This window comes from Sorex fumeus, unplaced genomic scaffold (assembly GCF_029834395.1).
Source record: "Sorex fumeus unplaced genomic scaffold, SorFum_2.1 ptg000007l, whole genome shotgun sequence".
NCBI lineage: Eukaryota > Metazoa > Chordata > Mammalia > Eulipotyphla > Soricidae > Sorex > Sorex fumeus.
Window position 1 is genome coordinate 49,855,000 of NW_026606064.1, and position 16,682 is coordinate 49,871,681.

General features: G+C 36.9%; 1 protein-coding gene across 1 annotated transcript in view; it reads right to left on the bottom strand.

The window, feature by feature from the left end:
• The window catches only part of DNAH14 (dynein axonemal heavy chain 14), a 342,385-nt gene that overhangs the window by 209,510 nt on the left and 116,193 nt on the right, over positions 1-16,682 (bottom strand). Inside the window, 6 exon segments of the mRNA XM_056107024.1 lie at positions 1,536-1,565; positions 1,567-1,794; positions 5,189-5,287; positions 8,701-8,790; positions 12,593-12,764; positions 15,350-15,426. Of these exon segments, the coding sequence (XP_055962999.1) occupies positions 1,536-1,565; positions 1,567-1,794; positions 5,189-5,287; positions 8,701-8,790; positions 12,593-12,764; positions 15,350-15,426 (696 nt within the window).

The window sequence follows — 16,682 nt, forward strand, 5'->3', positions numbered from 1 at the left end:
TCAAGTGATCAATTAAATTCAACAATCCAACAAAAAGGTCATTCACCATGACCACATAGGATTCATCCTGGGATGCAAGTATATTTTAATATATACAAGTCAATCAATGTAATATACCACATCAATACAAGAAAAAATAAAAGTCATATTATCATATCAGTAAGTGCAGAGAAAGCATTTGCCAAATGCTCATTTGTGATTAAAAAAACTCTCAATAAAATGAGAGTTGAAGGAAATTTCCTCAACATAGTCAAAATTGTTTACTACAATCTCACAGCAAATGCTGTACTCATGGTGAAAAACTGAAAGTCTTCACTCTAAAACCAGACACAGGATAAAGTTCCCACTACTATTCAATATTGTACTGAAAGTCCTTGCCATAGAAATTAAGGAAGAAAGAGGTATTAAGGGCATTCAGATTGAAAAAGAAGAAGTCAAACTCATTATTTGGAAATTACATGATACTATACTTAGAAAACCCTAAAGACTCCTTAAAGAGATTCCTAGAAACAGTTGACTTATACAATAAAGTTCAGGCTATAAAATCAGTGCACACAAGGGGGAATACCCTGCCACAGAGGCAGGATGGGACGGGGGGGATGGGGGGTGGGGGGGATGCTGGGACCCGTGGTGATGGATGACGGGCACTGGTGGAGGGATGGGCACTTGATCATTGTATAACTGAAACCCAAGCACAAAATTTGTAAGCCTATAACTGTACCTCATGGTGTTTCACTAATAAAAAAAGAAAAAAAAATCAGTGCACATAAATCCATGGATTTTATATACAAATAATGAAATGGAGGAGAGAGAGTTCTTAAAATATTAATTCCATTCACAGTTGTGCCTCAGAAAATTAAGTACCTGGGAATCAACGTAACAAAAGAGGTGAAAGACTTGTATAGAGAAAACTATAAACCACTGTTAAAAGAAATAAAAGAGGACGCATGAGGAATAAAATAAATAAAAGAGGTCATGAGGAAATGGAAACACATCTCCTCTTCACAGTTGGGAAGGATAACTAGTGTCAAAATGCCAATACTGACCAAAGCAGATCCAATGCAGTACCTATCAAAATACCCATGAATTTTTCAAAGACATCAATCAACACTCCTGATATTCATATAAAATAATACACTCAAACCATCTCCAGAATAGTCAAAGCAATTCTAGGAAAAAAGATGGGAGGCTTCTCTCACCACCAACTTTTTCTCTTTTAAAATGAACCATAATCTTGTTTTTTTTTTTTTTCTGGCAGAGGGTTGTCCTAAGAGATAATACAGGAAAAAGGCACTTGCTTTTTATGGGGCTAACTGAATTTCCAGGCCTGTATCATATATATTTCCCAGAGCACTTCCAGAGGTCACTCCTGAGTACAGAGGCAGGAATAGCCCCTGAGTAATACCAGGTGTGATTCACTCCCCCCACAAATCCTCATTACTCACTCCAGAACTTCCTTTTATACTAAAAAGTGTTTATAACACACATAAAATGTACAATAGTTCAATGAAATACTCATTTCACATTAAGCTTACATTAGGTACATCTGAGATTTTGGATTTTTTATCTTACTTCAATATCTTTCTTTGGTAAATTCTTCATAGAGTTTGAGGATACATAATTTCGAACTGTTAATGATAATAACCCATCGGTCCATTCCATAGTATTAGTATCCAATTGTCCATAGAGTTCACTAAGAGTGAGGCACTTTGGATTTAAAATACAGGTGTCTACTTTTGTTTTTCTTCCTGTAACCTGAGAAGACTCCAGTTAGGTTTCTAGGTACAATAAATACTGCTTTTGCATTCTTATTATAAAACAATTGTAGGAGAGATTCTTTACTCATTCCAAAGAAAGATTCTCTATAAAGGAAGCTATTAGCAATAAATAATAAAAACTGACTTACTAAATAGAATTAGTTATGATATTAGAATTATTCTTTTAGGAGCCAAGGATATGACTCAAGTGGCAGAGCACATAGCATACATGTATAAGGCTCCGAGTTTGGTGCCTGTCATCACATGGTCCCCCCAGGTACCACCAGATGTAGCCCTGGCACTTCCATTCGCAGATAGGCTGAGTACTGTATAATTGTATGGAGAAACACCAGGATGGACGTCAAGCCTCTTCAGCACCACTAAGAGTGGTCCCTATATATGAATCATTCTCTAAAAAAATTCTACTACAAATGATATCCTTAGAAATAAATGGGAAAAATTCAATGTCCCTCATTCAGACCACAATGTATATGAGTTGGGACTGGTAATGTCTAGAGTAATGGTTTTATATGGATGTGAGTGATTTTATTTACAATTTAACAGTTTGGGGCTGCCTGCACAACTGTTTCTGGTCCATCAACACGAATCTAAGGAAGAAATAATGTTAGGGACTTACTGTGAAAGATGCAGCCAAACTATAGTCCCCTACAAGTTGAAAACATATATTTTAAAAAGTTAAGGTAGAAGTCTTTGGAAAATTAAGAATAGATGACTATATATGGAGGGTAACTGTGAAAACCACCCAGAGTGGATCCAGTCATGATGAACTAAAAAGTCCTCAGAAACTTCACATTTTCATCTAATTATGATTTTTTTGTTAGTTTGTTGTGGGGGCTATATTACCAACAATCTTATTAAAATATTTATTTATTGTTTTTCTATTTTTTGGGCCACACCCTATGATGATCAGGGATTACTCTTGGTTGTGCTTGGGGGACCATCTGGGATGCTGAGGATCAAACCCAGCTTGGCTGCATGCAATATAGTGGGGGCCCTATTTTTCCAGCCCTCACCCACAACAAATCTTATAAGTAAGATAATTGGACTACATGTTACTTATTGGTTGGGCTGGAGCGATATCACAGTGGGTAGGACATTTGCCTTGCACATGGCTGACCTGGCTGACCTGAATCTGATTCCTCCGCCCCTCTCGGAGAGCCCAGCAAGCTACTGAGAATATCTTGCCTGCATAGCAAAGCCTGGCAAGCTACCCGTGACATATTCAATATGCCAAACACAGTAACAACAAGTCTCACAATGGAGACGTTACTGGGCCTGCTCAAGCAAATTGATGAACAACGAGAGGACAGTGCTACAGTGCTACTACTTATTGGTGTCTATATTTATATCAAACAAAATTAATAAAGTCACATCACGAAAAGTAATTTTTCTAATAACTTAAGGATGACAAAACATTAGTAAACTTATCAACATAACTATTAAGTGAGAATATTTTTCTCATTTATTTCTAAGGATATCATTTGTAGTAGACAACAAATCATAGAGGGAAATATATATATATATATATATATATATATATATATATATGAATCCGGCAAGCTACCCAGAGTATCCCGCCTGCATGACAGAGCCTGGCAAGCTACCCATAGTGTATTCAATATGCCAAAAACAGTAACAATAATGGGTCTCATACCCCTGATGCTGAAAGAGCCTCAAATATGGCAGCATTGGGAAAGATAAGTAAGGAGAGGCTGCTAAAATCTCAGGGCTGGAACGAATGGAGATGTTACTTGCTCCCACTCGAGTAAATTGATGAACAATGGGATGACAGTGATACAGTGATTAACATGACTCATTATGCTAATCATTGATAATGTTAAAAAGTAGCTGCTATGATGATTTTATAAAATTCAAGAGTCAAGAGTCAGTCTAATGAGTACAGAATATTCCAAAGTATTAAAGCAATAAAATAAATTTTAGAGATATCAGAAAAGAAAAAAATGATAATAATCTGAAGTAGATGAGCTAAACAAAAACTTGACTTTAAAATTCCATTAAGGTTACTAAATAATTTACTAAATCAAAATACAGAGAATATTAGAGAAATAAAAATAAATAACAAAAATAAAAACAGAATTCAGAAGCTTTATCTTATACTAGTGATTACCAGTTTAAGTAAAAGTAAGTAAAGTAAAGGCCTTCCCATTGATCATCGATTTGCTCCAGCGGGCCCAGTAACGTCTCCATTGGAGACTTTGTTGTTACTGTGTCTGGCATATCGAATACATCACGGGGAGCTTGCCAGGCTCTGCCGTGCGGGCAAGATACTCTCGGTAGCTTGCCAGGCTCTCCGAGAGCGGTGGAGGAATCAAACTCGGGTCAGCCATGTTGGCTGCGTGCAAGGCAAACGCCCTACCACTGTGCTATCGCTCCAGTGGCGCTATCGGTTAGCGCGGTACTTATACGGCAGTACCAGTTTAAGATTAAAGTAAAAAAAATCATTGCTAGAATGATTCCTATAAATCTATAGAATCTATAAAATTCTCAACAATAAATTCAGTTTAATAAGTACAGTCTCATGTAAATGGACCATAAAATGTTCCTTAGATGTAAAACAAGATTGAACAGAGGGCCATATTATTTAGTAGAATGTTTACTCGTGGGGTACCCCAGTGGGGGCAGGAAAGACCTTTCCCTGCCCCAAGGGACCTATCCCTGGCAGCTGAAAATCTCCAGAACCCAGCCACTGCCATGCCCATGGCTGCTCTCTACTCTCCACACACTTGGGCCAAGCTTCACCCATGAATGAATCTATTTCTGGACTGAGCAGCTGCTCGATACTTCAAACCAAACACCTTACCCATACTCCAATATTACTGTACCACATTTAATAGGTTCAAAGTAGAAGGCAACCAATCTTAGAGGGAAATATACATTTATATATATATATATATATATATATATACATATATATAAAGCCTTGTATGCTTTCTCTCTCTATATATTAGAGATACCAGAAAAGAAAAAATTACAATTGTATATATATATATATAGAGAGAGAGAGACAGAGAGACAGAGAGAGAGAGAAAGCACACAAGACTCAACCTTTAACAACATGTTAGTGATCTCTTATAGAAGGGCTTAATGGCCCTTGTATGAAATAAAACAACTTCCACACTCTTTCCTCTAAGGATACTTTTTTGTAGCATTTTCAGCAGTTCTTCATAACAAACAATACAAAATACATTATTTTGGTTTTTCTTTGTGGCAGGGATTGGTGTTTGGTATGGAAACATCCAAAATACGGTGGTGGGAAAGTGTAATCGTGGTGGGATTGGTATTTGAATATTACATGTAATAAAATATTGTAAACTACTTTATAAAATTAAAAAAACTTAAAAATGAATATTTACTTGTGAAACAAAATTGACGTCTTCAGTTGTTGATACATCTATAACTGGTAATAGCGTTAATGCTCTTTTTAAAATTTTTCTGACTGCTGTCTTTCCTCCACCTGTTGGACCTACTAACATCACACCAACAAAAGCCTAAAACAAAATTGCAGTCATGATTTAATTTTGGTTTATGATGATTCAGTTAAACTGAAACCTGAAGTTTCTTATATATTCAAATACATCTCACAATACACCCATGAGTTCTTTCTCCAAAGTTTTTTTACTGTATAATAATTCAGATTTTCTTATTGACTAAGCTAAAAATATCACCAGAAAATCTCCTAACTTTAATTTTTAAAGAAAAAAATCAATTCTCCATATTAAATACAACTTATCTCTCACATTCTCTCTAAATTGATTCTACTCTACATTGATTTCTCTGATAGTATAAATATGTGCTTTTCTCTATTTTATCATTCTGTTGAGTTCTTATGGTCCTTTCTATGCTAATCTTAATCCATCCTTGAGTTCTTTCTTCTACATTGTTCCTAGTCAATATCATCAATCGCATGAATGTCTTGAACAATGACTTGAATTTCAACTAAATTTAATACTCCCTAATGAATATATTTAAACCATTATTTGGTCTAAGTGATAGATTGAAAAATTGATGGGCTAGAGTGATAGCACAGAGAATAGGGACTTTGCCTTGCGCAATGCCGATGCAGCTGACCTGAGATTGATTCCTCCTCCCCTCTTGGAGAGCCCAGCAAGATACTGAGAATATCTCACCTGCACGGCAAAGCTACCTGTGACATATTTGATATGACAAACACAGTAACAAGTCTCACAATATTACGGGGCCCACTCGAGCAAATCGATGAACAACGGGAGGACAGTGCTATGGACAGTGCTACAGTGCTACTATTTGCATATACATATTTACATTTGTATATCTCATAATTTTCAGTCAACCTAATTTCAAAAGTCTACATAGTCTAATATGTTCACTTGATCATTTGATCACTTGACATCCCGTTACTCATTGATTTGCTTGAGCAGGTGCCAATAATGTCTCCATTTGTCCCTGTCACATGCTAGTGTAACCCAATGGCATCTGCTCATTCTAGGAACACGAAGAGCCTCAAACCGATCGTTCAGGGACTTGACGAAGAAGTCTGATCATCTCGTAGGTGGGCGGCCACGTGATCTTTTGACGTCCTGTGGAATCCAGTTGGTAATGGTGCAGTCCAGCGGTCATCTCCAAATCTCATTACGTATCCAGTCCATCTGATTTTTCATGCCTTGACAAGCAAGACAGTGTCCCTGATTCTTGATCGTCGATGGAGGTTGAAACTCTGGATTCTTTCTCTCACTTGAGTGAAGCGTAATACTCCAAGCATAGCTCTTTCGATTCCTCTTTGGGAAACCTGAATAGCGAAAATCCTGTTTTCGTAGAGCCCAGGTTTCTGAGGCATATGTTAGTGCAGGAAGAACAGTGGAACCGAAGAGATGAGCCCGAAGCCAGAGGTTCTTGGTCCTCTTAGCTATTTCTTCGACCCTCTTGAAGGCATTCTAAGCTGCTTTCTTCCTCCTGCACAACTCAGGTGCCAGGTCATTTGTCATGTTGACTTCTCGACCTAGGTACACATAGCTGTTGCATTCGAAGATGTTCACCCCATTGAGAGCAAATGGAATGTTCGAAATGAGACCATTTCCCATAAACATTGTCTTTGTGAGATTCAGCTGTAGTCCAACTTTTCCACACTCATGATCAAAGTTGACCAGCATTTGTGCCACCTGGCTAATGTTTGGTTGTTATTAGAACGATGTGATCAGTGAAGCGGAGGTGATATAATTTCCGACCATCTATCTTCACTCCCATTCCTTGCCATTCCAGTCGTCGCATGATGTTCTCGAGGGTGGCACTGAAGAGTTTCGGTGAAATGGTATCACCCTGCCGAACCTCTCTCTTGACAATGGATGATCACTTCCTTGTAGAATGGTGAGATCCTGGTAGTGAATCTGTAATACATCTCATGGAGGATCCTGATATATTGAGTTTGAATGCCTTGATTGGCTAGGCATTCGATGACCACTTCCATCTCAACAGAATCAAAGGCTTTCTTTAAATCAATGAATGTTAGACAGAATGGCATCTTGGACTCCCTAGAAACCTCAATGAGCTTGGTTATCGTGTGAATATGGTTGATTGTGCTGAATCCTTTGCGGAACCTGGCTTGCTTGCATGGTTGTCCTTCATCTAGTGTTCCACCAATCCTATTCAGGATGACTCGAGTGAACAGCTTGTAGACGACAGACAACAGGCAGATCAGGTGACAGTTTCCAATGTCATGGATGTCTCCTTTCTTGTACAGTAGTACAGTCCTGCTGGTTTTCCACTGGGATGGAAACTTGCATCAGACAGGTAGCGTGTGAAGAGCTGAGCCAGTGTATTGATGAGTACTGACGCAGGTTCTTCAGGTGTTCGGGTCTGATCTTGTCTGGGCTGGGTGCTGTTCTCTTCTTTACTGAAGAAATGTTGTGTCAGATTTCGAAAGGGAGAACGTTGGGAACGACATATCCATCTGCAGAATTTGGTGTGTGGGCAGGTGGACGTGGCTATTGAAGTGATCCGAGTAGAAGTTATGGATAATCTTCTCCATTGCCTTCTGGAAGATTGGATAGATCCATCAGGATGTCAGAGGACAGTCATCTTGGTCTTGTAGTTGGTGAAGGACAGGCAGGCGTTGTGAATTCTTTTCCTGGATTCTGCTGCATTGCCAGCACTGCCAGTCTAATATGTTACTGTAAAAATGTTGTGGCTTCTCTTCCCCCGACCCCCAAAACTACTATACACTGATTGTCTCAAGTAGCATACTAATCTTTTTTTCTTCCCCTTAAGTCTTATGAATCTTTGCTTGATATCATCATCTTGTCTCCATCTCAACTACAAGTACCTTGGTGTTATGCACTGAATATTTGCATCACATTACAATTCAAATCTTGAAGTCCTATCCAATGGTAATTAGAGGTAGCAAATTTGGTAGGTGATGAGAGTATTTTTAGGTTGTGGGGATGGGATCCTATGATGAAATATATCATTAGAAGAAAAGGACGAGAGACTGGAGCTCACTAGAATAGTGAACACCTTATATCACATTTGTAGAGAGTTTTACAATGATTTATTATAGAGATTAAAGCATAAAAATCAATTTATTGAGAGTTAATGTGGGGGATTGTGTAGCAAAATCTAGAGATTGAAACTGCTTTGAAGGACAATGTGATGACTCTTAATATTATTATATTTTCCTCCTTCATCCTACCTATTAAAACCCAAGAGCAGCTGTAAAAGAGATAGTATAGGGGTAAGGTGTTTGCTTTGCAATGCTCTATCCCAGTTTAATTCCTAGATCTTCATAAGGTCCCATGCACTATCAGGAGTGATCCCTGAATAGAGTAATCCATAGGCACAACCCTGAGTGACCCAAAACATAAAGAAACAATAACAACAACAAAAACCCTGGAGTGAAAATGACAACTTATTGTTAATATTATATACTTACCTGAAGTTGAGTATAAAGCTGTAAAATTTTATCTTTCTGAGCAGGCAATTTCTCAAATTCCATTTGTTGTACTACAATAGGTATTGCTCTCTAAAAGGAAATAAATATATTAATCTAAAATGCTCTGTAAATTAGATTCTAAATATATAATCCTACAAGTATTTCCATATAGTACCAAATATTAAAAATTAAAATAGCTCTTATACTTTATTGTGCCAGAGACTGAACCAAGGGTATTACACTTCTGAGAAAAGGTTTACATGATAGAACCTTGGCAAAATAAGAAAAATGACCAGAAATTAATCTCTCCCTACTATGTGAAAATACAGTGATTGCATGTCAGGAAGAGGTTTCTCACCAGGGACCAAGTTTGTCAATACTTTGATCTTAACCTTCTCAGCCTGAAGAACTGTGAGAAATAAATGTATTAGACTTAGGTTATCCAAGTTTATAGTATTTTGTAATAGTACTCTCAAGTGGACTAAGGCAATTGGGGAAAGAGTCAGTTGCTAAATCTTTTAAAGTGTCTCAGTGATTCCTAATAACTTCTTCTGACTGTTACTAATAATGTCATGAAACAAAACAAAGGAGACTTGTCATTCTGCTTATTGGGAAGAATGTTTGACATCCAATGGTCTATGGTCTAGCTGTTTGGAAAACTAGAGTCCTCTTTGGGAGTGTGAACTGTAGGAAAAAAGTGTGAGTGTTGATCAAACTATCTTACTTTGAGTTATTCATGGACCCATTGTGAGCATCTAGTTTTTGATCAGATAACCCAGAATCAAGCTATTGATTGAACTTACCCTTTTCAGATTATCATGATTACTGTCTGGCTATAACACTATACTAGATATTCATGATCACATACCATCACAAAGGACTGTATTTCTCATGCAGAAGTTAACGGATTCAGGAGAATAGAATTGAAAACTCAGAGATAAATCCTGGGGCCTTTATTGCTCAGAAAGCAGACTCCCTTCTCTCCTAGGTGAGTCTTTGCAGCTTCCATGCCCAACCTCCTGCACTATTTTCTCAGCAGGTCACCTCCAATTCTCCAATTCTCGGGAGCTGCATGGCTACATATGCAGACCCATGACAACTTTACCCATCCCACATTACACAACTCACGCTTTTACTTCCTGTCACAGGTGAAGTCAGGTAGAGAAGGAAAAAGAGCAACACACAATACTCAAGAGATTTCCAGGGTGGCTAACTACAAAGATTCACCCTCAGCGCAATGGGAACACAGCAAACAATGGGGAAAACATAAAATCCCACCAAACTTAATGTGTAAAAATAATAACACAGAAGATTCTACTAATACCCACTAGTTCTGTAAACTCTTAGAAAGTGCAGGTAGTCACCAAAGCACAGGAAATTATAAGAATTAAAATGGATCCTCGAAAAAAAGGGAAGACAAATTCAATGAAGAACTACTAGTTAAAGAAATATCTAACAATTTCCCAGCATTGAGAATAATAGTCCTCAATGAGGCAAGAAGGTTTTCAGTGAAAACATACAAATAGTGAAACTCTAATAATAATAATAATAATAATAATAATAATCAGAATGCAAAAACTATAGAGAGACAGAAATTCAGCAAGTAAGGAATCATTGAGGCCAGAGAGATTGTGCCAGGGTTAAAGCATTTGTCTGATGAGATTCTCAGAACCTCACATGGTTCCCTGAGCACAGTAATTCTTGAGTTTAGAACCAGGTGTGGCCCACCTCCTCACCCCCTAAAAGAAAGTAAAAGCAAAACAAAGAAATTAAATAACTCCATTAAGAACAAGAGAGGACCTGAAGAATCTTTTCCACAAAGAGCAGAAACACTGCCAATGGGCACTTGAAAAGGAATTTATCCACACTGATTATTAGGGAAATACCAATTAAAACAACAATTAGATTTAGTTTCACATTAATGAAAATAAAAATGGGCTGGAGCGATAGCACAGTGGGTAGGGAGTTTGCCTTGTACATCGTCGATCCCGGTTCGATTCCTCTGTCCCTCTCAGAGAGCCCGGCAAACTACCAAGATTATACCGCCCACATGGCAGAGCCTGGCAAGCTCCCCGTGGTGTATTCGATATGCCAAAAACAGTAACAACAAGTCTCATAATGGAGACATTACTGGTGCCCGCTCGAGCAAATTGATGAACAGCAAGAGGACAGTGTTACAGACAGTGCTAATGAAAATGATTCATTCATTCATTCATTCATTCATTCATAAGCTTTCAAAAAGCTTGTGAAAGACAAGTGCTGGTGGAGATGCAGAGAATAAAGGAACTGTCTTCCACAACTGGGATTGTCATCTGGTTCTAACTCTACAGCAAAGAAAGTTTTCTAAAAATGTTAAAAATAGAACAGCCAATTCTATTGGCTATATAGAGCTGCCATTTCCACTCCTTGGCATTTATCTCAAATAGACAAGAACATTCATTGAAAATTCATAATATGTATTTATTGAAGTGCTATTTATAATAGCCAAACTTTGAAAATAATCCAAGTACCCAGACAAAAACAAGTATATTAAAAAAAAGGGGAACAGATACAAATGGAATGTTTAGCTATATGAAATGATAAGCGCTTGCAGTTCACTGCTTCCTGGAGAGAACTGGAGGGCCTCATACTAAGCAAAGTGAATTAGGAGGATGGCAAATACTAAATGGTTTCACTTATTTGTGGAGTATAAATGGCAGAGCCTGGCAAGATACCCGTGGCGTATTCGATATGCCAAAAACAGTAACAATAACGGATCTCATTCCTCTGTCCCTCAAAGAGCCTCCAATATGGCAATGTTGGGAAAGACGAGTAAGGAGAGACTGCTAAAATCTCAGGGCTGGAAAGAATGGAGATGTTACTGGTGCCCGCTCGAGTAAACCAATGAACAGTGGGATGACAGTGATACATGAAATATAAATAAACAAAATGAGGAAATAGACAAAGGGAATAATTATTGACTAATGAGAAGAAACCTCAGATTATGCCTACAGAACTGAGGCTGTGAAGTAGAGGGTGGAATAGGGAAAAGGAGGGACCCAGGGTCAGTAGTGGGGAGATGTTATCAGTTTGGTCATGGATATGATATTAAACATTGCATACCAAAAACATTAATAGTAATACTATCAAATCATGTTTCTGTTTTTAAAAAGAGAGGGCAAAGAATATGGAGGTAAGGGAAGAATGGAGATAAAAAATATATAGAATAGAGATTTGTAGAAAAGAAAATTCAAACTGCCTAGATTGTAAAAGGTGAAGGGAGTTACTTTAGGTTTGAAATTGAGATCCAAATTCAGGCAGCACTGATCACAATGGATTGCTGATATCATCGATCAACTCTGGTGACTATATGAAAACATTTTTAGAATGTAGGGAGTGGGAAGAAACTGTCTAATAATGGCAATAGATATTGAGATCCTTTTCACACTAAGGCAATGACAGTCAGGTTGTCTACATAAGAGAAAACATTAAGAGCTTTCCAACTGTAATAAAAAATTAATATTAATTTAAATTATTTTTAAAGATCACACAATGTTTACGTTTAAAAGCATTTGATCACAACTCTGATCTAACTTGGTTCTCAAGGCAATCCTTTAAAGTAAGAGGATTACATTACCATTTCTATTTGAAAGATGAGAAAATTGAGCAATAAAATATCTAACAGCCTTTTTTCTCCATAGGTGTCTAGTTTGTTTCTCTTCCCATAAGTTTATAAGGTACTGAAAGTTCTCCCTTCATACCTAGGGTATAAAATAAATCTGAAAATATATGCATTTTTGACCTCCCAAACGTGAACATTTAAAGAATAACATTTTAAATGAATATCTAGTCTCCAATTTTATTTGACATTCCATATCTAGACATTCGTGATAATTTTCAAAGATCTTTTTACCTCCAAAGGGATGTCATTTTCCCTTGAAAATACTGCTTCACGAAAAACATCTCTTATGATCTTTTCAAAAAGTATGATATCTTCATGATGAAATTTTGGTATACTAATTTCTTTCACAGCCTCAACCAGCATCATAGCTTCAATTTCTTCAGAAAGAGAGTCACTGGTGGTACTTAAATGGTAGAAGAAAAGGTACATAAAGAACAAGTTAGCAAGTACACTTTGTTGACATTAATGGTCTTTTAAAAATAGGGAGCAATGTCCTTTCCTCTTTGTCTTCCGTGCAAAATACCTATATAATTTGGGTGAGATTAATGTGATTCCCCAGCTTCAACAATATCTTCGATTGGAGCAGTCACGGGCGTGCCACAGCTTGAGGACCTGACTCAGGGATGGAAATTATGCCAGTAAGGTTTTAAAAATTGTAAACAACAGAAATAAATTGAGGCTACTATCTGATGGAAACAAAAACCATGATTTACTTATTAAAAATCTCTAGGAGGATCAATTGTGGGTGTTGTAGCTGGGAACAATTGCGAAGGTGATGTTAACGAAACTAGTCCTATGTGACTATTATTGACAGAGGCTGGCTCTGTAATTGCTAGTTGCTCAGGCTATTACTGTTAACTGACTGCAGTTACTACCACTAGAGTGAGTTTTGCCAGATGGACTCTGTGCATTTCTTTTATCAATCATTTGAGATTCATTATTCAACAGTAATCATCTCTGAATTTCCAGGGTTCTGTGTGCAAGTCAAGTCATAGATATGAAGGAATTTTAGAAATCAAGTATGCTCTATAATATACTATACCAATTAATTTTTCAAAATGGCAGTTCTAGTCTACAGTAAATTACTTGAACCTGGTGATTAGAACTAGACAGATGACAAGCTCATGCAGAGTGATGTGTACTTCAGTTTAGAAGTTTCAATAGTTTCAGTTATCATTAGAAACCATTTTTGCTACCCAAAAGGAAGCTAACCTAAAGAAATGCTAGTCCATGGGGGCAGGGTGGGGTGGGATGGGGGTATGCAAGTGCTGAGAATATCCCAGAAATATAAAACTCAAATCCTAACCCACAGGTAAATTTCCTGATTGGGTGAAACAGTAAATTCTTTCTGCTGTTAAAGTGAACTTGAGTTTTCTAATTGCAATAAAAGCCTTCTGATATAGTAAGTTGTTTTAGAACACACACATTCTTCCATAATAGCAATATTTCATAATTAAGCATGGTATGTAGTTTTATAAGCATGTAATAGAAGAAAATCAAATTAATGGTGCTTCACTTTTATTTTTTGTTTTTTGAGCTATTTTTTGTTTTTTGGACTATATCTGCTCAGGGCTTTGGGAATGTGATGCCTGGGACTGTCCTTGGTGAACCAACTATAAGGCAAACACCTTATTAGTACTGTCTGTCTTAGTACTAATACTGTCAGTATTAGTACCTTACTGTCTAGTCCACTGGTAGGAAAAAAGAACTTTTCCCTGCAAAAGTATTCCTCACATCCTCTTCTTTATCAATATCTGAAACTCTTCATCATGATGGACATATTTTTAAAAGATTTGATCCATAATAGATACAAGTAATAATTAGCAATATTTACTGAACAATTTTAGATAGGAACTTAATGTATTCAAGGTCGTTTTTAATTAATCTTTCAATAGCCAAAGAAGTAGAGGAGTGATATTCAGAAATATTAAATAACATGACAATGTCACATGCTGTTAAGTGTCTAAAGTGCAGTTTAATGAGGACTCTAACTTCAAAGGTCATATTCATAATTACTTCACTGTTCCAATGGGAAATGTGTATTGAGTTAGTACTGATGTCAATTCAGGTCTTTCTATGCATATCAAATTTTATTTGTGTGTGTGTGTGTGTGTATGTGTGTATGTGTGTAAGTTTGCACAAACGTGGGAGATAATCTCAGTGATACATAGGCTGACTGGGGACCAGAAATTTGAATGCTCAGGCTGGCTATGTAATGCTTAGCGCTTGGGGCTACCAGGATCACATCAGCCTCTGCAAGCAGGGCATATGCTTCAGCCCATTTAGCTATTTTCCTGGATCTAATTATCAAAGTTTGGTGTCTTAGAACTTAGAAAGATATTCATTCCTCATTTATCTTTCAGTGTGTTTCTAGGTAGTCTAGTTGCTTATTTTTCTGAATGAACTTTAAATCAGCTAGTGTAAAAGTAAGCAAACAATGCCTTTTAATATTTTTCTGAAGTTGCATTCATAAATTACCATTTAAAGTACTTTAAATCTTTATGTGCTAATAATCCTTTAAGATATTTTGCTGTTTGTTTTGGTATTAACTGTGTAGTATATTTATTTTCTTTATTCAATTTTTGTGTCTTTCCTTCATGTTGTAAAAAAGTCATTAGTTTTTCAAAATGGATTTTGCACATTTCTCCGGTATATTTATATTGATTTTACATTGATCATTACATTATTGCTCTATCCATGGGATCTTTCCTTACAGCACCACTTTTATTATATAAAGATTAGGCCCAATCTTTAAGAATAGCTCTTTTTGAGGGAACTCACCCAGGAATGTTATGTATTTTACATTCCATTCTTTCATATTATTTTTTATTTTATTTTTAATTTTTAAATTTTTATATTCTTAAAAAATTATATTTTACTGTGACACTTAGAGAGCTTTCTGTTTAACTTGTCATCATTAAAGCTTAACATTTTTCTCCAGTGTTGTATGACTCTTTTTAGCCAACCACTCAATTAAAAATGACTGACCTTTTAAACTCTGATATCTTCTTTCCAGCCATTGTTACAATTGTCTTCAGATTCTTCAGGCCAAAATTATAAAAGACCTATCAAATATTAATTTTTTATTTATTACATTTCTAAAGGAAAAAAGTAAAACAATTTGGAAATAAGCACATAGAATAAATGGCTAAGAAAACATTTTAATTCTATTTGTGATATTTTCATGTCTCTCCTAAATTTGGATTGCTAAAAGTCTTTTTAAAAGAAAGAGTAACGGGGCTGGAGCGATAGCACAGTGGGTAGGGCATTTGCCTTGCACGCAGCCAACCTGGACTCGAATCCCAGCATCCCATATGGTCCCCTGAGCACCGCCAGGAGTAATTCCTGAGTGCAGAGCCAGGAGTAACCCCTGAGCATTGCCGGGTGTGACCCAAAAAGCAAAAAATCAATCAATCAATCAATCAATAAAAGAGTAATGAAGAGACAGGATCCTGGAGCTGATCAGCGTGCATTGGGACTGGCTTTTGGAGCCAGGGGAGATATTCTTCTTTAACAGGTACCCCTGAAATATGGCTGTGCATTTTTTCACCAATTCATAACTCACCCTAAACATATAAGGGCATCCTAACTTAGGCTTCTAACCACACAAATGCAAGCAGGAAGTAACTCCAAACTGCAGAGGTTGCAATGGTAAAGCAATGCAGAAACCCACCAGGCTTAGTGAGTGAAGAAGCTAGCCTAATGGCCCCAACCAGTAATAATGAGCTATACAACCTCTCTGAAAAGGAATTTAGAATGGAACTATTAAGGATGCACAAGGAACTCAAAGAAACAATGTAATGCACTGCCAATAAAATATGGGAGGAAATGAGAGCAGAAATAAGAAAATACAAGCAGAAATGACAGATCTGAAAAATCTGGTAGGTGAAATAAAAACCTCACTGGAAGGCTCAGCAGCAGAGTAATAGCTGCTGAGGACAGAACCAGAGGGCTCCAAGATAAAGTGCAAAGAATCTCCAGAGAACAGCAGAAAATGGAAAAGAGCCTCAAAATAAACCAACAGATGGCAAGACAACATTAGGATGATGCCTAGAGGAACAACATAAGAATCATTGGAGTACCATAGAAGCAGCTGTCAAAGCTATCATTGCTGATAATATTCCCAAACACATCCTACTCAGAATGATAAAAAATCACAGATAGAGATAGAATCCTGAAAACAGCAAAATCAAAAAAGGAAATTGCTTTTAATGGGGCATTCCTAAGATTCACAGCAGACTTATTGGATGAAATCCTCTGGGTCCGAAGACAATGGTGAGATATAGTGAACAAACTTAATGAAATGAACGTTTCACTAAAA